The sequence below is a fragment of the Sinocyclocheilus grahami genome, unplaced genomic scaffold (genome assembly GCF_001515645.1).
Source record: "Sinocyclocheilus grahami isolate Dianchi unplaced genomic scaffold, SAMN03320097.WGS_v1.1 scaffold201.1, whole genome shotgun sequence".
NCBI lineage: Eukaryota > Metazoa > Chordata > Actinopteri > Cypriniformes > Cyprinidae > Sinocyclocheilus > Sinocyclocheilus grahami.
This window is the reverse complement of record NW_015505380.1, coordinates 1,049,750-1,074,525: the sequence shown is the minus strand read 5'-3', so window position 1 is coordinate 1,074,525 and position 24,776 is coordinate 1,049,750. Positions and strand designations below refer to the sequence as shown.

Sequence of the window (24,776 nt, the reverse complement as noted above, 5' to 3'; positions counted from 1 at the left end):
CGGGGCACCTGAAATCATCTCAGCGTTGCTAACAGAAGCTCTGTGGTGTAGTGCTAGCACGGTACATACTTCTGTACTATATAGTATTTGCGTGATATTTCAAGGCACAAACATGTACATATATTCAATTAGCAATTGATCCAAATTAACTTTCGATTGAGGAATACAACAAAGTTATTAGTGTTAATGAGGTAACGTTAATACAACCAAGACACGTTATTAAAGACAGTAGTTATATGGTTCTGTTCGAACGCTTCTTACCGGATGGTTGGACCGGGGATCGGACGATTCTAACCGCATAGAAGCGTTCCTCTCTTCGCGGTCTTTCTCCGTCGATCCTGACAGGATTCTCTGAGGCGAGCTACTCTTGCAACACAAACACACAACGTTATTAAAGAACGAGTAATAACACAAAATTGCCGCGGGTGCCTGGTTAATAACGTTAAATGCTGGATTGTGTGTTGGTCATTTTGGCTCCATTAAAGCAGCGGAACCATTTTTGTAAAGACTTTTAAAGCAGGCACTAATGTAAAGAAAGAAATTACGACAGCTCGAGGATTTCTCATCTCCCGCGTTGTACCGTTGCTATGGAGATCTCAGGCCAACGACACTATTCGCGCGCTTCTTTATTTAAAAACGCCGATGAAACCGTTTGGTGTTTTTCTTAGTAAAACCAGTAAATTAGTTTGTAAAACAGAGTAATTTGACTAATTTTTAAAAGACGTCTATATCAGACGACACGGGATAAACCGACTAGGCCCGTTCACACCCAGCACATAAAGCGATAACTGTTTTAATAATCGTTCGATTATAACGACACCGAGAAACGGTATCGTTGGGATCACGGTTTTTTCGTCAGCGATTTTTCTCATGAACGCGTGAATGAACGATAAAAACCCTGACAGCCAATCAGAATTGAGCTCGAGCATAAAAAACAGATAATAAAAATGCAGCAAAAGTTTACAGTATGACGCTAATTTATAAAATACATTTGAAAACAATGTTTTACCAAGTGCTGTATAACGACGGTACTGCAGTAAAAACTAAATTAAATAGAATTAGCAAAGTGTTGTGTAAACTCGTGCTCACGACTCATAAAACATTATAAAACAATGCAAATAAACCGCTCGGGTCAGAGGTCAGATCAAACGCATGCTGCACGGAGCGGTTGTTGTTTAACACGCATCTCCGTAGATCACAAACACGCTACAGAAGCCGAAGATAAAGGAACTTCAGAGAGAGAAAAAACAGATGTGGATGATTTTCAGTGTTTTATTAAATATACAGTAAAAAAGAGTGTACAGATCCATTAATACAGTGCCCCCAGCATCAGAGATCGTGCCGCTTCAGCTGATAGCATGGTGCCAGATGCTTCTGAGATGCTCTACATCAGCGCTCACGATCCTCCGGCGACGTTATAAAGAGCACGCACCGCTTTCAGTGAAGCCTTGCATTGCAATCTGCCCAGAGACTCAGACGCATTAATGCATTCACACAGCTCTGTACAGCATCTGATAACAGTATAACCAGCCAGAGTTCTTCCCAGAAGTGACAGACATCACACGTAAAACTGCTTTTATTTTATACAAGGCAACTTTCTGTAGTTTAGAATAAATATTTAACTCTATACAGTGATATTGTACCAGGTATTAACCACTTTATAGTTTCATACAGACATAAAAATCTTAAAAAATACTTTTAAAAGCTCATACTCCGTTATAATTGTACAGGATAAAATGTGACTTTTTAAAACATCTCTAGATTGCATTTGTTCAGAGGCGACGCGTTCGTATAAAACGTGTCCTCCACACACACACACACACACACACACACACACACACACACACACACACACACACACACACACAGAGAGAGACACACACACACTCACACACTCACACAGAGACACACACACACACACAAACACACACTCAGACACACACACACACACTCACTCACACAGAGACACACACACACACACAAACACACACTCAGACACACACACACTCACACACTCACACAGAGACACACACACACACACACACACACAGTGATGCGAGTGTGTGCGGCTCACAGCATTAAGCGCATTGAGGGACGCTGTTCTTTCGCGGCGCCCCCTGCAGGCGGCGAATGGGACGGGCCCTCGGAGGACGTCAGTTTATCAGGAGTGTAGTCGTTCCGCTTCAGATCTGCCCACAAACACACATCTCCTCAGAAACTGCCCGATACAGACTAGATAGTTCACTTACAAATCAATCATAATTAACACAAACACGCTTAAACTCGAAAAATAAAACTTGATTGAAGTAAATGCTGAATTGTATCTACCTATAGCCTATAAAAAGATAAAAAATGGAGATAAAAATAAGAAAAAAAATTATGTTTTCTCTACATTTCAATGCAACAATAAAACAAAGTGTGTCAAGACAAACTTTAGGTTGGCTTGAGAAAGCCTAGCCTGAAAGTTTAAAGCAGTTGTAAAAGCCGGAATCATCATTATTAGCATGTTGCTAGCATGATTAACAAGTAACTAGCATGTTGTTAGCATGATTAGCAAGTAACTAGCATGTTGATAGCATTATTAGCAAGTATATAGCATGTTGTTAGCATGATTAACAAGTGACTAACATGTCACTAGCATGATTAGCAAAGTAACTAGCATGTTGTTATCATTATTAGCAAGTGACTAACATGTTGCTAACATGTAACTAGCATGATTAGCAAAGTAACTAGCATGTTGTTAGCATAATTAGCACGTAACTAGCATGTTGATAGCATTATTAACAAGTATATAGCATGTTGTTAGCATGATTAACAAGTGACTAATATGTTGCTAACATGTCACTAGCATGATTAGCAAGTAACTAGCATGTTGTTAGCATGATTAATAAGTTACTAGCATGTCGCTAGCATGTTTCTAGCATGATTAGCCAGTTACTAGCATGTCACTAGCATGATTAGCATGTTACTAGCATGTTGTTAACGTGATTAACAAGTTACTAGCATGTCGCTAGCATGTTTGTAGCATGATTAGCCTGTTTCTAGCATGATTAGCCAGTTACTAGCATGTCGCTAGCATTATTAACAAGTAACTAGCATGTTGTGCATGTTGTTAGTGTGATTAGCATGCTACTAGCATGTTGTTAGTATGTTTCTAACATGATTAGCATGTCGCTAGGCCAGATGGATGGATAGATAGGGCATGTTTTCCCCATCCTGCCCCTGATCCAGCATCGTTCTGTTCAGCGATCGCTACACTCACCGGGAAGTTTGAGCTTTCTGCAGCACGAGTTGCAGTGATGCTTGGTGCGGAAGTTTCGAATGGCATCGTCTCCAAGATTCGCGGGGCCAAAGATCATATCATAAGACCTGACGCAACCAAATACATTAGAAGAACATTTATAAATTCTACAATACTATACAAGTTGTAATAGACAACAGCACAAGTCACTAAACGCACTGTACTTCAGTCCCTCACAGCTTGAGTTTATTGGTCAAAAGTTAAATTAGGTGCTAACCATGACTAGCGGTGTTGAAATGAATCGTGTGTACGATGCATCACAAAGCGGACGATTCTGCATCGATGCAGTAATGTCTCGTTTCCACCGAGCGGTACGGGTCAGTACAGTACGCTACGATTCCGGACCGAACACCCCGATCCAGCTTGCGTTTCCATGCCAACAGTACACTTACGGTGTATGCCGGAAAGTAGCGATGCACGATAAAGCGCGACAATAAGCACAACTCTGCCTCTCGTTGCTAAATGTCCGATTTAATGAACAATAATACCCATTATAAAAGTATAAGTACAAAGTATCTAAGAGGAAATGAAGACAAAAGAAAACAATTCAGTCAAACGTATGCTACAATTTCAGCGCTGTACTACAGTAAAGTTCAAAATAAATATATAAAATCAACTTTGTGCTCAGCCGAAATATGACCAGGAACCAATAATAGATTAATGAGACCACGAATGCCTGTTAAAACAATAACAGTAATATTTAGAAAATGACGCAGGTTTTTGGGCAATGACGTTAGACAAGAACGCATATTGAGAAACGGCTATTGTCTGTGTGAAGAAAATAAAATACACTGTTATATTTTCGTGGTTGCGCACTGATGTAAATAAGCCCTACACTCGTGCACAGCAGAGCGGAACGAGTGAAGGAGACGCTTTATCCCCTTGTATCACGCAGAAGTGACGATTCTAATCAACCAATCAACGCTCTGCGGTGAGTTTAGCTCCTCCCTTTTAGTACCCTTTGCTGTGCTAGGTACCCCGACGGAAAAGTGGTACGTACGGTTCATAATTGGACATAAATTGGACAAAACGGACATAATTGCGCACCGTACCGTACTGAACCGTACCGCTCGGTGGAAACGAACCATAATAGACCATAATCGATGGACACATTTCTGTGTTTCTCAGCAGCGCAAGCCGTCATGATTGAGTTAACTTGAAGAGCGGTGAATGGGAGAGTACCATAAATATATTTTTTGCATTCCCATTTGCTCAAACAACAAGAAAAACTAGAGAGAGGCTGATCTCGGCTGTCAGAAGAGAGAACGTCCCTCCCAGAGACGCTGCATGAGAAACACCCGATACGTGGATCTGTGCATTAGTGTGAATGCAGACGATTAAAGCTGCCACTGTCTGTGATCTCAGCAGTAATAATCAAACTGCAATAATGCGGAGGAAAAAAGATAAACCCATAACTATGATTTCCTGTAAGATACTGAAAGTGCTTTTTATTTATCACTTGTAACCCTTTATTAGTTTATATTCGCTTGAATGTTTTGAAGCTATATTTATTCGGTAAAATTCTTAATTGTTTTGATTTATTATTAATTTGTAATTATTTTAAAAAGTAGCCTGCTTATATAAGGCATCGTGTAATCAAATCGTTGTCATGATAATCATAATCGAATCGAATCGTGAAACCAGTAATGATTCACACCCCTAACCCTGGCTAACATCTGTATTCTTAAAATAGAGGTCATATTCATTCATGTTACAGACAGCATTTCTCACCCTTTCTCTCCGCTCTTAATGACTGACGGATCTGTCAGTATCTCGCCGACTGTGTGTGTGTGTCAGTACCTGGGTGAGTACGGGATGGTTTTGGGTCTGATCTGATTGAAGGCAAACGTGAGTTTCTGAGCTGCTCTCTGCTGCTGTATTTCCTGTTCACAACACAAACACAAACACCGTTTCAGTGGCGTCTTGCACAGAAAACAGTGCTCGTTCGCTCATCCGGGACAACGCTAAATGTGGGTTTAAACAAGGCAAAGAAACATTTGAGATTCACACCACAATCAGAAGTGTTTGAGTAGTTTGTGTGAATGAAAAAAAAGATATATATCTGACTAGATTATATGGAAACATTATAAAATCATTTAAAAAATGCATTTCATGACCCCTTTAAAAATTTTGATCTCGTCATTTTTAATCAAAATGTCAAAACCGGATCTTCTCCAGTCATTTAGTGTTCTTAAGCTCCGCCCCTGCAGCTCACAATTTTTGAGAGCCACACCCACATCTCAATATCCAATCAACAACCGGTGGATAGAATCAAGCCCCGCCCTCACCTGTTACTCAAAAGTGTCAATATGGAAGAAAAGATCGGTCACTGTTTCACAGCACTGGAGCTGTTATTATAAACTCTTGTGACTCTGTGTTTGGGTGAGTAATGAGGAACAGCTGGAGAACATCCGGTGTGTGATCGTACCCTGAGACAGAGGTGCAGGACTGTGTCCTCTCTGTAAATGCTCTGCCAGGTGTTGACCACCTCAGGTAGGAAGGACTTGACGATGTACAGGTGTCCAGGCTTCAGCATGTCGTACTCGGACCAGGTGCAGAGCACCTTCAGCGCCCGCCGCAGGCCTCCACCCATCTCCTCTTTACTGAGGAACTCGATCTTAGCACAGAGACCGCGCTGAGTCCACGACGACATGCTGTTATTGATGGTGTTGGGAGAGCTCTCCTCCAGACGGTACACGGTCACCGGCTCACCTGTACGACACGCAAACATGAGAACGACACGCATAAACACGCGACTGACCTCGCAAACACACAATATCACCAAACAAATACAGCGTAGGGCTGGGCGGCGTGAACTACACCTTACATCAAGCAATTCTGTCTAACGTTTTGTGGTTGGAAATGTAATGAAAAATGGTTCTAATTGTAAATAATCATGTTTTAATGTCTATTTTTTATAATCCAATGAGTTTAGTCTTACAAACAAAAAGCTGCTTCATCTGATTTAATTATTTTCTGTTTATTTGGAATTTGATGGATTCAAAGCAAAAATCAGCTGATTCGTATCAAACGTACAACAGTGTACAAACAGATTCACAAGTCTGAAACTAAAGATTTAAAACAGTCAGACTGATATTATTAAACAGATCAGACTGATTGAAAATAAATTGACTGTTAATGAACTGAACTGTAATTGACACGATTGTCTTTTTAGAGCAGCTATATTTCAGGGTTTCTGTGGGTCTTAAAAAGGTCATCAAAAGTCATAATTCACCCTTCCACAAATTGAAGCCTAAAAAGAAGCAGAGAGTCTTAAATTCATGAAGTCGTGGCATTGAGTGTTGCATGAACTGCAAAAAATTAATCTCTTCCTCAGTATTTTTGTCTTGTTTTTCAATACAAATATCTAAACATCCTTAAATCAAGACACATTTACTGGAGATGCAAACTGAAGATCTAATTTTTTTGAACAATACTGAACTAAACAAAATCAAGCGAGTTTATGATTAAAACAAGAACAAATATCTGCCAATGGGGGATTAAAACTTCTTCCATTTGAATTAGGTTGTTTTTTCGGAGCTCATTGGCAGATATTTGTTTGTTTTAATCCTAAACTACACTATTTATTTCTCAGAAAACAAGGCTTTATATTTTGTCATATTTTTCCAGTAAATGTATCTTGAGTTAAGAATCTTTGCACAGTTGTCTGATGTATTTAATATCACTCCATGTTTCTTCTCTCACGTGTAAAAACCAATCACTACCGTCACGCCGCCCAGAACTACATGATAAACAGCAAAGCCTGATGGGACAGAGAGAGACAGGAGGGCAGTGCTGTGTCTTACCTCTAGGGGGCACTGGGGTGAATGGAATACTCTGAGACAACCGCATCAGGTTATTACGCTCCACCGCTGACACACACACACACACACAGGGCTGATGTCAGTACACGTCACACCACCGCGCCTCGGCCCGCTAAACACACTCTCATTACAGTGTGTTTGAGCGAGGTGTCGCGGGTCGGGTTCGAATCAGGACACGTTTATGCTTTCATTGGACGGACTGACAGAAACACTGACCTGAATACTGATAACTCTCCATGGGCTTGAACGGAGAACCGATCGCTGCTCCACAGACACACAGAGCAAAGAATGAGCAGAACACACAAAATACCACGATATTACCGTGTTCTTGATGCTGTCAGTGTAGTGTAGTACTGTATGTGTAAGTGCAGCGCTGAGAGAGACCAGCAGGGGTCAGACTTACAGTCCTTACGCGGCCCCAGGTGTGTGTGTCGCCCTGCATACAGACCTGCAGCTGAATCACACACACACACACACACACACACACACACACACACACGGTCAGAGTAAAGCAGGATCAGTTCAGCTGTCATCAGATGATCATTAGATGTGATGAAACACTCACTGTTTGAGATGTCATCTCCTGGACTCCTGAAAACAAACAAGAAAATCACTTATAAAAATAAATCTCACTCACATATGTGTCCCTGCAGCACAGAAGCAGTGTTGAGTCGCTGGGGGATATTTGTAGCAATAGCCAACAATACATTGTATGGGTCACAATTATACATTTCTCTTTTATGCCAAAAATCATTAGGATATTAAGTAAAGATCATGTTCCATGAAGATATTTTGTAAATCTCCTACCGTAAATATATCAAAACTTAATGTTTGATTAGTAATATGCATTGCTAAGAACTTCATTTGGACAACTTTAAAGATGTTTTTCCTCAATATTTAGATTTTATTGCACCCTCAGATTCCAGATTTTCTCAATGGAAAGATTATTTATTCAGCTTTCAGGTGATGTAAAATGGTCATACACCATATATTTCACTATATAATTGTAGCCTTCACATGTATAATGAAACTAGTACACTATGACACAAGTGCTAGTAAATTCATGAAAACACTCACTTTATTAGTTGTCAGAACATTACACACACACACACACACACACAGTTACTCACAGTCTGCTGGACTGAGCTGATTTCCCCTGAGAATGAAAGACAGACAGCGTTACAGCGTGTGTGTGTGAATGTCGTGTCTCTTAAACACTTTGGTGTGTGTTTGACTGACCAGCAGCAGATCCTCATAACGAGAGACGTCCTCCAGCGACACACGCGTCCTCTCCTGCTTACCGAGCGCTGAAACACACACACAGACAGATAGAGAGATGAATGAATGCTTTAACATCAATAGAGGAGTGTGTGTAGCCTCGTCCAGAAGGTGGCGTTTGTGCTCGTGATGCTAGATCACGGTTAATGTTGGAAGCGTCTGGTGTTGCGTAACGCTGCACTCACTGGACTCTGGACGCAGGAACGAAGGGTTTCTGTCGAACTCGGTGAAGCCGGCGTATGAGTTCACCGTCCGCATGTGACCCTGCGCTGCCGCCGCCTGCAGAAACACACCAGATTAAGCCAAACCAGAGAAGAATCATCTTTAACATTCAGAAAACTACTCACCGCATCCCGAGCCTTTCTGGAGGGACTCGACTGCTGGCTGCTCACAGCAACCTCTTCAGGGAACGACCTCTGACCCTCAGGATCATCCTTGTGACCTTTGGAGAAAAATGAGTTCAAAGCATTACAGACCAAACCACACTGACGTTTACGCTGCGTTTACACCGGCACAAGTAATCAGATTTTTTTGCTCACATCTGACACGGATCAGAATTTGTCATAAACACAAAAATCTGCACGAGATCCGATTTCTTCACATCCGATCTGGGCCACTTCCCAATGTGGATTTTAATCCGATACATATCCGATATCTGGACACCTGAGCTACGTCTAAACACACACATCTGATTCCCGCAGAACTTTTGTCAGGTTTGCTTCTAAAGATAGCGTTTTAATGCCGGCGTGCGGTTTCGCTCATATTTTATTGAGATGGTTTTCAACCAATTTCAATAAATACAACAGCTAAAAGCTACATTATATTTCTTAGCAGGTGAGATAACTTAAAAGCTTTTGTAATTAAACCAACAGGCTCGAGGGGAATTATATAAATAATTTTAATAGCATGGCTATTCGAAACCTGAGGGTCTACCGTGTGCGTAGTAAATCTCTTCATCGGTAATTAATGTAAACGCAGATATCGGATACCAGTCGTGTCTAGGGGTGTGCGATATTAACAAAATTATATCTCAGTATTTTCTGGGATTTTATCGATAACGATAATTAAGAAGATATTTTGCTGAGTGTGTTATTGTGCCACTACCACAGACAGCTGACTCCTAATGTTTGTAATATTCTTCATATTCTGTGTGCTGGTCAGTTCACACTGAGAGAAATTAATCTTTTCCAATAAGTTGAAACAGATTTTTACATTTTATGGGCATTTTTACTTTTATAAAGCCATTTTTTATAAAAGTGTCCAACATCTTTTGAGTCAAATTCTTACATTTAATCAGTCAATTAGAATAAGTTACCAAGCAAATGAAATCAGTTTCAACAAAATTAATCTTTGCAGTGCAGAGGAAACACAGAAGCTGCATCTGAAGAGGTGTATAGATGTATTCACACCGTTTAATGCAGGACATGAATGCATTAACCTGCCGTTACAAATGCATAAATAATGTTTTGATATATTAAACATAAAACAGTGAATACTGTTACGACCAGCAGGTGGCAGCAAGTCACTTTTAATAAGTGAGTCACTGCGACTGAACCGAATCATTTAAACGCTTGATTCATTCAGGAACTAATCCCAGTCATGTAGAGACACAAATCAGTCGCGTCTAAAGTGAATGTAAACAGGCGGGCCAAAAAATCAGATATGGTCAAAAGATCGGATCTGTGCATCATGACTTGGATTACAGTCACCCTGTTAAATGTTCCCCTCCGATGACACTGAGCTTTAACCAAACCCTTAACCAGCACCAGCCCGGGTTAGTTTAGTCTACCGGACACACACAGCACTATATTCACTCCCGAGGGGACATTTAGTAAAAAGCAACTGGTTGAGATGAAACCACCGCCAGAGGTCAGAGGTCACCCGTCTCACCCTCCCTACCACACCACACACAGGGGCATGCGGACGGGGTGAGGGTCAAGGGTCACGGTTATTCCCAGCGGTGGACCGAAGCCAAACCTCCGCTCCTCTGTCTGAGTCGGTTCAGCGCGCGTCTGCAGCGGCTGTCTCTCCGGAAGCGTGGGGGGCCCCGGGGTCCAAGCTCAGGGGCCAGAGGGAGGGGCGTGTTTCTTTCGGGCGGGTCGTCTTCGTCATCAGCGAAGGCGTGATTGACGTATCCCTCGCGCTCAGGGTCACTCACGACCACCACTGGGGGGCCTCCATCTCTCCTCTCATAAACACCCTCCTCTTCCTCCTCATACTCACCCACGAAGGCCCCGAACTCCTCCGCGGCGTGCGCCGGCTCCGTATGTGTGTGCGAGTCCATGAGCTGTGACGGCGTGCTGACGAAGAACGTGGCTGGAGCCGGATCCGACCTCGATCCAGCCTCGTGGCTCAGAGGAAGCTCCGCCCCCTGCCGCTCCTCGGCTCCGCCTCCAGCTCCGCCCCCAAACAGAGACTCTGCTATGCTGGCGGCGGGAGGCAGGAATCCCACGCTGCACCGCACCAGCGCGCTCGACTTCGAGTGCCCCGTCACATCGGGCCCCAGGTTCTTGGAGACGCTGAGCTCGCGTGTGATCTGGTTGTGTACTTTGCTAGCCTCGGACGCTCGCTGCGCGGTCAGCGCCTTTAGCGTGTCCACCGTGAGCGCCGACAGATCCTGCAGGTGTCCGATTTGAGAATCCAGCGTGTGCAGAGAGCGCTTGATGAAGTTCACCTTGTTTCCGACCTCCTTCAGCTGCACACACATCGTTTCCACCCTAAAAAACAAACACAGGTAAACAAACATTTCAGTTCATTTATTTGTATAGCACTTTTCACAATACATACTGTTTCAAAGCAGCTTTACAGACAATAATCACAGCACCAGGGGCTTCAGGTTTCACATTTACATTTATGCATTTGGCAGACACTTTTATCCAGAGAGGTACACGTCAGTCCTCACTTTCCCTGGGAATCGAACCCGTGACCTACTGTTAGGGGTTCTGTAATGTTTGATTTCATGTAAACATGCTCATAGATCACGCGATCCCTCAGATGTCAATATGTCAGAAATTATTTCAGGAACAGCAAATGTTGTTAAAACGCACCTGCGATCGGTGACTGAACTGAGCAAATGTACTAGCCTGCCTGTAAAAGTCTATTTTTATATAAATATAATGTTTCACTTTGACAATGTGAGGTCACAGTAACAGCAGCACTGCAAAAATGATTTTCTTAGTATTTTTGTCTTGTTTCCTAGTTTAAATATCTAAACTTTCTTGAATCAAGATGCATTTACTTGACAAGTACAATTATTTACGATATTAAGTCTTGTTTTCTAAAAAACAAAAAAAAACAAAAAAAATCCCAATTTTGTTAGTTTCTCCTTAAAACAAGCAAAAATATCTGCCAATGGGGTAAGAAAAATAATCTTAATTCGAAGGCTAAAGAAGAGTATTTTTCTTGCCCCATTGGCAGATATTTTTGCTTGATTTTTTTCAAAATTGTATATATATTTTTTACAGAAAACGAGACATAATATCTTAAATCATTTTACTTGTACAGTAAATTCATCTTGATTCAAGAATCTTTCGATATTTATACTGAAAAAACAAGACAAAAATACTAAGAGAATCATTTTTGCAGTGAGGTCACAGAGAGACACTCATTTCATTGAAGATGCTAAAAGAGAGAAGAGTCTGACACTACATTTTCCACTAAGGAAACGTGATAGATGTGATCTGTAAATTTCACTCTCAGACTATCGATTTTAATATTTTATTTCAATCATGCATTAAATGCTGCAGTTAATAACTGCTCACTAAAGAGGCTTTCTACTGGCATTGTGTTGTGGATCCTGATGCATGAGCATGCCGTTCATCATCGTACCTGTCGGACGTGAGTCTGATTCTCTCTTCACTCCCAGAGTGAAACTGATCGTCTTTCTCGTGGAAGTACGTCTCCACGCACTGCTCCTCGAAGTCGTGCAGCTTCTTCTGGTCCTCCTCGGTCAGGAAGAGCTCTGAAAAACAGCAGGACAGTCAGAGCGCTGACAGACGCGAGCAGAAGCGGCGGCGCGAGCGAGAGGTGCGTTACTTGGTCCGTAGGCGCTGCTGTCCTTCTTCCTCTTCCTGCAGATGGAGGACAGCACGGACGCGGCGTGGCTGAGCAGAATCAGCGGCGGCGGAAGCACCGGCTTGTCGTGGTACGCCATGATGAAGTGATAGCGCTGGTATTTCCACACCAGGTTGGATATGGACTTCACCTGCATGTAGACGTTACTGCGGAGAAACGGCACGCTCAGTTACTCCGTGTCCTAACTAGGGTTGCAAAAAGGTGGAACATTTCCAGTAAATTTCAGAAATTTTGTAACCCACCAATTTTGTTACCATCTGGACGATGTTATAGGACACTGAAGGCAACTACAGCAATATATAAACAAACCTTTGCGCCATATGCAATAAGTCTTTTGAATAAAGGGTAGGATTAGTGTTTTAAGGAGGGATGAATGCATTAATTATTTATTAGATGTGTTATGCGAATTGTACTGTTATTGTTGTATGTAAGCAGACCTAAGACCAATTTTCAGCCAAGGCTAAACAATAAAGTAACTAACAAAACTTTCCAGGATTTTTTTTGGAATCTTCCTGGAATTTTTAGAAAGTAAATTCTGGAAATTTACCAGACATTTTCCACCCCTTTGCAACTCTAGTCCTAACTGCACACGACGCGATGCCGCGGCACGCGATAAAAGCTATCTTTTTCATGATAATCTGAGTTTTTGTCCTAACTAGCCGCGACGGCGACATGCAAAACTTCTATGTGGCTGGAGCACATCGATTCAAATAGGTGACGATTCAAATCGCGATACAATTGGTGTAGGAGTTTATATGAATGCATCTCTGAGTGGAACTGACCGTCTTTAGAAACGTTTACATGGCATTTTCTTTTCATCTTAAAAGTTCATAAAGTTCATAAAGCACTGGCTGCTGTTGTTTACAGCGGTAACCAAGGAAACACTGTATCATTGCTGTTCATGAGCGCCACCTGCTGGCAGAGAGTGAATCTGCGTCTCATTCAGCTCGTCTGCTGCTTCCTTCAGATATTTTTTGTATAGTTTCATGAAACTGAAGTCAGACCATTCTGTTTTTGCTTCAAATTTTGAAATTATACAATCTAATTTAGATTAAAAACAGCTCATGTTGCATGTATGCTGCATCTTTGTTTGGATCGTGATTAAAATGCAGTGGTTGCCTCTGATTTTAAACGGAAAGAGCACAAAGCTTTAATTTGTCTATATGAAGAAATTTTTTCAGAAAAATATGTTATGTGTATATATTAAATATATGTATTTATAATATAAATTATATGAATATAAGTAGACATGTACATATTTTCTAAATATATACTGCATGCGTGTGTATTTATATATTCATATAGACAGAACACGCATATATTATGCAAACAAAAATGTTATTTTGTATGCGATTAATCGTTTGACAGCACTAATGGATATATATACACATTTCATTTTTGTGAAAAAAACAAACAAATTATATATGATATTAATAATATTAGGCCAAATGATATTATTATTTAATATTAAGTACATAATAAAAGGACACATTTTCATTTACTGTATAATTTGTCTTAAATCTCATTTTGTTACAAAAAGACTCGTGAGTTGAGTGAATCGTTACATCCCTAGAATCACCGAGTGTATTCCATAACAAAGATGGTATCAGTCACTCAGTATGTACATTTAATAAAGTTAAAAAGGTTTAAGGTTTATGAGTTAGATTATAAATTTATCCATTTCGTTGTGAGTGCAGAGAGTGCTCAGTGCTGGAGGACACGAGCGGCTCAAACACAGCTCTGCCGGGCTCTCACCATCTTCCCGATCATCATGACGTAGGGTCCAGCCTGCTGATTGACCGCCAGGATATCCAGCAGCCGCACGTACCAGAAGATGATGTTCAGACAGTACACGATATGATGTACTGACACAAAGTTCAAATGATATGCAACGGTCGCGTCCAGTGTAGACAGACTTTGGGGACACATGTCGCACCTAAAAACGCATGGAAACCGCCAGCCGCGCCGCTCTCTCTTTCCTAAGTGCTCGGGAGCTTGCGCTTTCGTGGCGTCTGCCGAAAGTCTCAGTTAGCCTAACGCAGTACACTAGCAAGGCTTTTTTATATAATAAATAACAAGAAAACTAGTAGATAGAATAGAAATAGAATAGAGTGCTAGTGTTAGAGGGTCAAGTGTAGATGAATATTAGTGCTGTCAAACGATTAATCGCGATTAATTGCATCCAAAATAAAAGTTTTACATACATGTGTGCGGTGTATATTTATTATGTATATATATATATATATAAATAAATACACACACACGCATGAATATATTTCAGAAAAATATGTTATGTGTATATATTAAATATATGTATTTATAATATAAATTATATGAATATAAATAGACATGTACATATTTTCTAAATATATACTGCATGTGTGTGTATTTATATATTCATATAGACAGAACACGCATATATTATGCAAACAAAAATTTTATTTTGTATGCGATTAATCGTTTGACAGCACTAATGGATATATATACACATTTCCTTTTTGTGAAAAAAACAAACAAATTATATATGATATTAATAATATTAGGCCAAATGATATTATTATTTAATATTAAGTAACAGGCGTGATTAATGCTTCATCCGTACCATGGGGATGTCGTCAGGCTTCTGCAGGTTGTGCTCGCTGTCCTCCATGCTCTGATGAGCGTCCTGCGACTGGGGAATGTGGGACATCTCCGCTTTGGTCTTGTACTCCAGCAGGAGGATGGCAGGAGGAACCAGGATGCTCAGGATCACCTGCACACACACACACACATACACATACACAAACAAACACACACAGCATCAGTGGATCAATCAGTCGATGCACGAGGCTAGGGATGGCCGATAGCACTTACTTTGTTTTCGATACGATAACGATACTTTTAAAGGCGTGTATCATTGATATCAATACCGATACTTCTAAACTAAACTTTTAAATAATGAAATGTATTAAATTAAATTACTAAGAGTAAAATAGGTAATGATACCCACTTTATACTTGAAATGCATTTTAACATTCAATATGCCTTAATTGCAACTAATTAGGTTTACACGTGGTTAATATGTGTTTACTGTAGTGGTAACCATGGAAATCTACAACTACTACAGTTGAACTAGAGTCACTTTAGTAAATCATGGTTAATTTTCTTAAGGGACTGCCAGTGACAGGCTGTTGCACGCATAAAATACAACCTTTTTATTCTGACAGTGTATGATTTATTTTAAAAATCACATCATTCACAAGTAAACTGGAGATGTGGGAGCAGAGAGTGAAAGAAGGGAATATAGACTCATTTGAGAGCTTGAAATCATTCATTGAGGTCAACAAACTGCAGAACACAGTGATCCCATGCATGACAACTCATATCTCTGCCCTACAAAAACATTTCCAGAGGGATTTCCCAGTGCAAGATCCTGCAAAATATGATTGGATTCGAGACCCCTTCGGTGCAACACCACCCGCTGACTTTAGCACAGCAGAACAGGAACAGTTCATTGATGTCACCTCTGATTCAACAATGAGGCTTCAGTTTAAGTCCAAGGCATTGGCTGCATTTTGGATTGGAGTGGAAAAGGACTACCCACTGCTAGGCAGGAGAGCCCTGGCAATACTCCTTCCTTTTGCCACATACTACCTATGTGAGATAGGGTTTTGGGTTGGGTTGCGATCTTTATAGATTATCTTTATCGCATAGGGTTGCCTCAATCAAGACAAAATACAGATCAAAGATGGACATTGAAAATGAGCTAAGAGTTAGGGATGGGCGATACCACTTATTTTGTTTTCGATACGATACCGATATTTTTCAAGGCAGGCATCGTCGGTATCGATACGATACTTCTGAACTAAACTTTTAAATTATGAAATTATGAAATGTATTAAATTAAATTACTAAGAGTAAAATAGGTAATGATACCCACTTTATACTTGAAATGCATTTTAACATTCAATATGCCTTAATTGCAACTAATTAGGTTTACACGTGGTTAATATGTGTTTACTGTGGTGGTAACCATGGAAATCTACAACTACTACAGTTGAACTAGAGTCACTTTAGTAAATCATGGTTAATTTTCTTAAGGGACTGCCAGTGACAGGCTGTTGCACGCATAAAATACAACCTTTTTATTCTGACAGTGTATGATTTATTTTAACATTACAGAACAGAACATGATCAGTATTTAAATAATTGTAATTGCACAAACTATGTAGGCTACAATTTCAATTTGTTTATTGTGAAATAACTCAAACACACATGGATTTTCTGTCCTGTGCTAAGCATTGTTCTGGGCTGCCGTTCCCAAAAACATCAATGCTTTCTTCTGAAGCGCAGCCCTGTTTGAATGCACGGTCTCTCTGTGATTGTTTGGTTCTGTCTTGCAGCATTTGCGTGTGTTCAGATGAGCAGGAAAATAGTTCTATCCTACACACTTATTCGCTAACGTAGGTTATTCGTCCAATTCAATGCATATTGCACGCATTTAATTTTTTTGTAAAATAAGCAAAATCCCTGATAAATAAAACATCGATATTTTCTATTTGAGTATTGATACTTTCGATACTCGCATCAGTACCGATATAGCAAGCGCAGGGGCGGCTGTACCTTGTACCAGGAGTTCTTGCGCATGTTGAGGCGACCCATCCACATGTCGGAGAGCAGCATCTGTGTGCAGGTGTGAGCCACGAACGGCCGGAGGCGCGACGACACCGCCAGCTTCAGACAGGTGGAGTTGCTCCAGTTCTTCAGCTCGTACGTCAGCAGCTTCATGGCCATCGTCTCGTCCTGCCTGAACGACTGCTCCAGCAGATCCACCGCCAGCGTGCCGAACTCACTGAGCACACACACACACACAGGATCAGACTCAACTCATTCTTCCATTCTCCTCATTTTGAGTTAAAACTTTATTTTTGGCCTTTGTAATGCTTTGTTCCTCCTCTTTTCGAAGTCACTTTGGATAAAAGAGTTCGCTAAATGCATAAATGTAAATTTAAGCACTGAAATTCTCAAAACACTTACTACAGCATTCCTGTAGTTCTGTAGATGGCAATTATAACATAAATGTGACCCTGGAGCACAAAACCAGTCATAAGGGAAATGTTAGTGCGTGCGGTCTGTATTGCCATGATCACTCATTACAAGCGCTTTTTTAAGCTCGGATCATAAAGCGATCGGGTGTGTGGCGTTATCAAAGTGAGCAGACACGAGTCGCTATACTTGGGTCTTATTTTCAGCATAAAGCATTTGGATTTACTTCAGTTTATTATGGTCTTGTTCGCTGATTTTTCTAGCAAGATCTGGCAACACGAACGAGGCAAGGCTCGTACTGCTTTCCCTGTGAAGAGTGACATCTATGCACGTTAAAAACCAACAGCTAGTTGTTCAGTTTGGTTCCGTAAACACTGCTTAGAATTTCTGTAAATGCGGTTGTAACTATCTGTATTTTTCGGGAGTTAATTCGGTTGTCACAGCCGTATTTTAGTGAATTATGTGTGTACAGAACACGATTAAGGAGTAAAAGGTGAACTGACAACCGAATGTACGTGGCCTTTGAAACTTCCAGCGCTCATATTTAATCAATTAAACCATAGCCTTTTGAAGTGTAAGCTATATCTCAAGTCTTGTCTTTCTGTCCCCAAATTTAAGACATTGCTGTACCATTTAAGACTTTTTATGGCCTTAAAGGGATAGTTAATCCAAAAATGAAAATTAGCCTGTGTTTTACTCGCCCTCAAAGCATCCTAGGTGTTTATGACTTTCTTCTTTCAGAAGAATCTAATCGGAGTTCCATTAAAAATTATACTGGCTCTTCCAAGCTTTATAATGGCAGTGAATGGCTGTTATTTTTTCAACAGTTAAAAAAAAAAAAGTCAAATAAAGCACATCCATCCATAATAAAAGGTGCCTCACACGGCTCTGGGGAGAGAATAAAGGAATCCTGTATCGAATCCATGCGCTTTTGTAAGAAAAATATCCATATTTAAAATGTTATAAACACTTCTGCTAACTGTTGATCGCGGAAGCCATTCCGCGCGGATGACGTGGATGGATGCGCTTTATTTGATTTCATTTGGACTGTTGAACAAAAACACCCATTCACTGCCATTATAAAGCTTGGAAAAGCCAGGACAATTTTTAATATAACTCGGATTGGATTCGTCTGAAACAAGGAAGTCATATACATCTAGGATGCCTTGAGGGTGAGAAAAAACATGGGTAAACTATCCCTTTAAATCTGAAACAGGAAAACGGGAAAATATTTAAACGGGATGATAGCAGGATAGAATGGTAAAATACGGGAGAATCGCAGGAAAAACGGGAGGGTTGACGGGTATGAACAGAATGAAGACACAGCAGCCTCATTTCAAAAGTTTGCATCAATGATTCTGTTGTTTTGTCATTTATTACCGTGAAGCTGTTTGAAACAGTCTGTATTGTAGAAATGAAGGGGACTCGACTGACAGAGACTCACTTGGAATACTCCTTCAGCTCCTCGGAGGTGTCGTCCACCACGTCGCTCTTCCACACACACACTCAAACAATCGGGTCTGGTTGAAATGTCACTAGTGAACCTTCCACTAGTTCTGAGATGTTTATCAGTGTGTAACGTGGCGGGTTTATGCAGTAACAAGTGTCTCTGATACTATCACATGGGAACAACAGCCCAGAACTCTTGAAGTGCTGGAAATCTCACACACACACACACACACTCACGCAGCGTGAGAAAGGAGCCGCACGTACCGTGTTGAACCAGAACTTGACGATCGGCGCGTGGTAGAAGGCGTAGAACTTGCGTGTGATGGGTAACCGGCGGGAACGCACGTGCACCTCCGTCTCATTCTTCACATCCGCGTTCTCATTGGGACGGGCTTCCTTAAACACATCCTGACAGAAACACAAACTCTGTCAATCTGTGCCAGTGCCATTGTGCAATGCTCGTGTAAAGATTGACCGTTTCTGAGCATCGGTGATCAGAACAGCGGCGGAGGCACGTTAGCACACTTCAGGCGTGATTAATGCTTCATCCGTACCATGGGGATGTCGTCAGGCTTCTGCAGGTTGTGCTCGCTGTCCTCCATGCTCTGATGAGCGTCCTGCGACTGGGGAATGTGGGACATCTCCGCTTTGGTCTTGTACTCCAGCAGGAGGATGGCAGGAGGAACCAGGATGCTCAGGATCACCTGCACACACACATACATACACAAACAAACACACAAACACACACAGCATCAGTGGATCGATCAGTCGATGCACGAGGCTAGGGATGGCCAATAGCACTTACTTTGTTTTCGATACGATAACGATACTTCTAAACTAAACTTTTAAATTATTAAATTTATTAAATTACAAACACACAAACACAAGTCTGGTTGAAATGTCACTAGTGAACCACTTATTTTGTTTTCGATACGATACCGATACTTTTAAAGGCCTGTATCATTGATATCAATACCGATACTTCTAAACTAAACTTTTAAATAATGAAATGTATTAAATTAAATTACTAAGAGTAAAATAGGTAATGATACCCACTTTATACTTGAAATGCATTTTAACATTCAATATGCCTTAATTGCAACTAATTAGGTTTACACGTGGTTAATATGTGTTTACTGTGAACTTCCAGCGCTCATATTTAATCAATTAAACCATAGCCTTTTGAAGTGTAAGCTATATCTCAAATCTTGTCTTTCTGTCCCCAAATTTAAGACATTGCTGTACCATTTAAGACTTTTTATGGCCTTAAAGGGATAGTTAATCCAAAAATCTGTGCTAAGCATTGTTCTGGGCTGCCGTTCCCAAAAACATCAATGCTTTCTTCTGAAGCGCAGCCCTGTTTGAATGCACGGTCTCTCTGTGATTGTTTGGTTCTGTCTTGCAGCATTTGCGTGTGTTCAGATGAGCAGGAAAATAGTTCTATCCTACACACTTATTCGCTAACGTAGGTTATTCGTCCAATTCAATGCATATTGCACGCATTTAATTTTTTTGTAAAATAAGCAAAATCCCTGATAAATAAAACATCGATATTTTCTATTTGAGTATTGATACTTTCGATACTCGCATCAGTACCGATATAGCAAGCGCAGGGGCGGCTGTACCTTGTACCAGGAGTTCTTGCGCATGTTGAGGCGACCCATCCACATGTCGGAGAGCAGCATCTGTGTGCAGGTGTGAGCCACGAACGGCCGGAGGCGCGACGACACCGCCAGCTTCAGACAGGTGGAGTTGCTCCAGTTCTTCAGCTCGTACGTCAGCAGCTTCATGGCCATCGTCTCGTCCTGCCTGAACGACTGCTCCAGCAGATCCACCGCCAGCGTGCCGAACTCACTGAGCACACACACACACACAGGATCAGACTCAACTCATTCTTCCATTCTCCTCATTTTGAGTTAAAACTTTATTTTTGGCCTTTGTAATGCTTTGTTCCTCCTCTTTTCGAAGTCACTTTGGATAAAAGAGTTCGCTAAATGCATAAATGTAAATTTAAGCACTGAAATTCTCAAAACACTTACTACAGCATTCCTGTAGTTCTGTAGATGGCAATTATAACATAAATGTGACCCTGGAGCACAAAACCAGTCATAAGGGAAATGTTAGTGCGTGCGGTCTGTATTGCCATGATCACTCATTACAAGCGCTTTTTTAAGCTCGGATCATAAAGCGATCGGGTGTGTGGCATTATCAAAGTGAGCAGACACGAGTCGCTATACTTGGGTCTTATTTTCAGCATAAAGCATTTGGATTTACTTCAGTTTATTATGGTCTTGTTCGCTGATTTTTCTAGCAAGATCTGGCAACACGAACGAGGCAAGGCTCGTACTGCTTTCCCTGTGAAGAGTGACATCTATGCACGTTAAAAACCAACAGCTAGTTGTTCAGTTTGGTTCCGTAAACACTGCTTAGAATTTCTGTAAATGCGGTTGTAACTATCTGTATTTTTCGGGAGTTAATTCGGTTGTCACAGCCGTATTTTAGTGAATTATGTGTGTACAGAACACGATTAAGGAGTAAAAGGTGAACTGACAACCGAATGTACGTGGCCTTTGAAACTTCCAGCGCTCATATTTAATCAATTAAACCATAGCCTTTTGAAGTGTAAGCTATATCTCAAGTCTTGTCTTTCTGTCCCCAAATTTAAGACATTGCTGTACCATTTAAGACTTTTTATGGCCTTAAAGGGATAGTTAATCCAAAAATGAAAATTAGCCTGTGTTTTACTCGCCCTCAAAGCATCCTAGGTGTTTATGACTTTCTTCTTTCAGAAGAATCTAATCGGAGTTCCATTAAAAATTATACTGGCTCTTCCAAGCTTTATAATGGCAGTGAATGGCTGTTATTTTTTCAACAGTTAAAAAAAAAAAAGTCAAATAAAGCACATCCATCCATAATAAAAGGTGCCTCACACGGCTCTGGGGAGAGAATAAAGGAATCCTGTATCGAATCCATGCGCTTTTGTAAGAAAAATATCCATATTTAAAATGTTATAAACACTTCTGCTAACTGTTGATCGCGGAAGCCATTCCGCGCGGATGACGTGGATGGATGCGCTTTATTTGATTTCATTTGGACTGTTGAACAAAAACACCCATTCACTGCCATTATAAAGCTTGGAAAAGCCAGGACAATTTTTAATATAACTCGGATTGGATTCGTCTGAAACAAGGAAGTCATATACATCTAGGATGCCTTGAGGGTGAGAAAAAACATGGGTAAACTATCCCTTTAAATCTGAAACAGGAAAACGGGAAAATATTTAAACGGGATGATAGCAGGATAGAATGGTAAAATACGGGAGAATCGCAGGAAAAACGGGAGGGTTGACGGGTATGAACAGAATGAAGACACAGCAGCCTCATTTCAAAAGTTTGCATCAATGATTCTGTTGTTTTGTCATTTATTACCGTGAAGCTGTTTGAAACAGTCTGTATTGTAGAAATGAAGGGGACTCGACTGACAGAGACTCACTTGGAATACTCCTTCAGCTCCTCGGAGGTGTCGTCCACCACGTCGCTCTTCTTGGCCTCGTATCCCATGGAGCGCAGCAGTTTGCAGGCCACCAGAGCTTTGGCCATGGACTCCTCGCCATGCTGCCAGAAGAACAGAGACATCTTCTGCCGCTTCATCAGCACGGCCCACACCAGCAGCTCGTTGAAGGGGTACGGGAACCTGCGCGTCTCCGGATCGTCGATGTCCACCACCTCCTCCTTACTCTTCTTCTTCTGCTGCTCGGAGACAGAGTCCAGCTGAGGAGGAAAAACACACGATCAAACACACGCTGCGGCGAGAGATGCGACAGACAAACACGCTCAAACACTCGTCTTACCCTGGGTTTGTAGGGCTGCGCCGTGTTGATGAAGTGATTGTGTCGCGTCTTCTCTTTTTTATCTGCTTGAATGCTGAAGGACTCATGTGAGCTGCCGGCCGTGTGTCGACCTGACCGCTGACAGACAGAACCGATGGAGAGACAGACAGACAGACAGACAAACAGAACGACAGACAAACGAACAGAAAGATGGACGGACAGATATAGAGACAAAGACAGAAAGAACAGATGAACAGAACGACAGACAAACGAACAAAGATGGACGGACAAACAGAGCAACAGACACACAGAACAACAAACACAAAGATGGACAGACAGAACAAAAAAATGGACGGACACACACAGACACACAAAGCATTAGATCTTTCATTCTGATCGGACTGATAATTAAATAATAATAAAGTAAAATTAAAATGCAGAAATTATTTTAAAATAAAACACGAAAAGATTTTTTAAATATTAAAGAAAAAAAACTAAACACTTTGATCTGCATGTCATGTGAACATTAATCGGCATCAGAGAACCGTGAACATGCAAATGTGTTATTAAATTATGAAAAAATTAAATCACAATCTCAAAACCTTAAAGTAAAATTCTTAGTACATGTTTCGGCTGATATAAACACTGTTAGCGCTGGTTTACCCGGCTGTTCCCGTGCAGGTTGTTGTAGATGATGCGGAAGCGTTTGCGTGTGTAGTTGCACCTGTAAGTTCCTCCCATCAGATACTCGATCACCAGCCCCACGTCGATCAGCGTGATCTTATAGTTGGGCGGGAGGTTACCCTACCAAAAAATACAAGGGAATAAAACTCAGACGGACTGCAGTCTGGCGTCGGACACTCGAGCTTCAGTTCAGCAGCTTTACCTGTTTGACGTCCCTCACCAGGTGATAGAGCGTCGGATTCGTCGGAGTTTGTTTCTGTGAGAATAGAAATGTTCACATTTACAAGTTCAGTTTATGCTCAGTGTTTGAGAAGCAACGTGTGTGTGAGTGAGTGAGTGAGTGAGTGAGAGAGAGAGAGAGACAGTGAGTGAGTGAGACAGTGAGAGTGTGTGTGTGTGTGCGCGCATGTGAGTGAGAGTGTGTGTGCGCGCGCGTGAGTGAGTGTGTGTGTGTGCGCGTGTGAGTGAGTGTGTGTGTGTGTGCGTGTGTAAGAGAGAGTGAGTGTGCGTGTGTGAGTGAGAGTGAGAGTGTGCATGTGTGTAAGAGAGAGAGAGTGAGAGTGTGTGTGTGTGTGTGTGTGTGTGAGAGAGAGAGAAAGAGAGAGAGAGAGGGAGGGTGGGTGAGTGAGAGAGTGTGTTTGTGTACCGTGTTGTACAGCTCCTCCAGACGTGTGATTGTGAGGAACCGGTGCATACTGACACCATTCTCTATCAGGAGCTTAACAAACTCCACACGGTCCATCACCAACGCATCCAACATCGCCTGCTCGAGGGAGCCCACCTACACACACACACACTAACTTTAATACTTTCTAATCACTGTAACACTGAGTGTTGAACTCAGAGCCCAGAACTGTCATTCACATTGCTTCTAATCTTAAAGAGACAATTTACCCAATAATCAACAAAACTAAATATTTTGAATTAAGTCCATTTTTTGTCAATACAATGAGTATCAACGGGGTCAATGAAAGTCAGTGGGGTCCAATGTTGTTTGGCTCCCATCATTCTTCAAAATATATTTTGTTTTTGACAGAAGAATGTCACAGGTTCAGAACAACATGAGGGAGAATAAGTGATGACAATGATGATTTCTAGGTGAACTATCACTTTATAAGTGAACATTAGTCTCTCCTGCTTCACTTTTGTTGGTCATTTTATTTTTCAGTAGTAATATATTAGTCACATTTCCTTGATATTCATCAAGTTTTCATTTTCAAAGAAACGTACGTTTAAGCATCATGATATTTGTTAGTGTATCAGAATGTGCTGAGAGGTCAGTAGGTCAGAGTGTGTGTGTGTTCACTACAAA

At 41.2% G+C, this 24,776-nt stretch overlaps 1 protein-coding gene across 1 annotated transcript in view; it reads right to left on the bottom strand.

The window, feature by feature from the left end:
* Positions 1–2,048: 2,048 nt before the first annotated feature.
* The window catches only part of LOC107595391 (transient receptor potential cation channel subfamily M member 7-like), a 46,358-nt gene continuing 23,630 nt past the window's right edge, over positions 2,049–24,776 (bottom strand). Inside the window, 28 exon segments of the mRNA XM_016285773.1 lie at positions 2,049–2,189; positions 3,263–3,369; positions 5,033–5,184; positions 5,730–6,013; positions 7,108–7,173; positions 7,342–7,386; positions 7,529–7,579; positions 7,691–7,716; positions 8,256–8,281; positions 8,365–8,432; positions 8,589–8,682; positions 8,751–8,845; positions 10,627–11,120; positions 12,232–12,364; positions 12,439–12,641; positions 14,043–14,046; positions 14,214–14,342; positions 15,118–15,229; positions 17,080–17,308; positions 18,947–18,993; positions 19,177–19,359; positions 19,506–19,655; positions 20,577–20,805; positions 22,444–22,721; positions 22,802–22,918; positions 23,444–23,584; positions 23,667–23,720; positions 24,111–24,245. Of these exon segments, the coding sequence (XP_016141259.1) occupies positions 2,071–2,189; positions 3,263–3,369; positions 5,033–5,184; positions 5,730–6,013; positions 7,108–7,173; positions 7,342–7,386; positions 7,529–7,579; positions 7,691–7,716; positions 8,256–8,281; positions 8,365–8,432; positions 8,589–8,682; positions 8,751–8,845; positions 10,627–11,120; positions 12,232–12,364; positions 12,439–12,641; positions 14,043–14,046; positions 14,214–14,342; positions 15,118–15,229; positions 17,080–17,308; positions 18,947–18,993; positions 19,177–19,359; positions 19,506–19,655; positions 20,577–20,805; positions 22,444–22,721; positions 22,802–22,918; positions 23,444–23,584; positions 23,667–23,720; positions 24,111–24,245 (3,771 nt within the window). The 3' untranslated portion in view covers positions 2,049–2,070.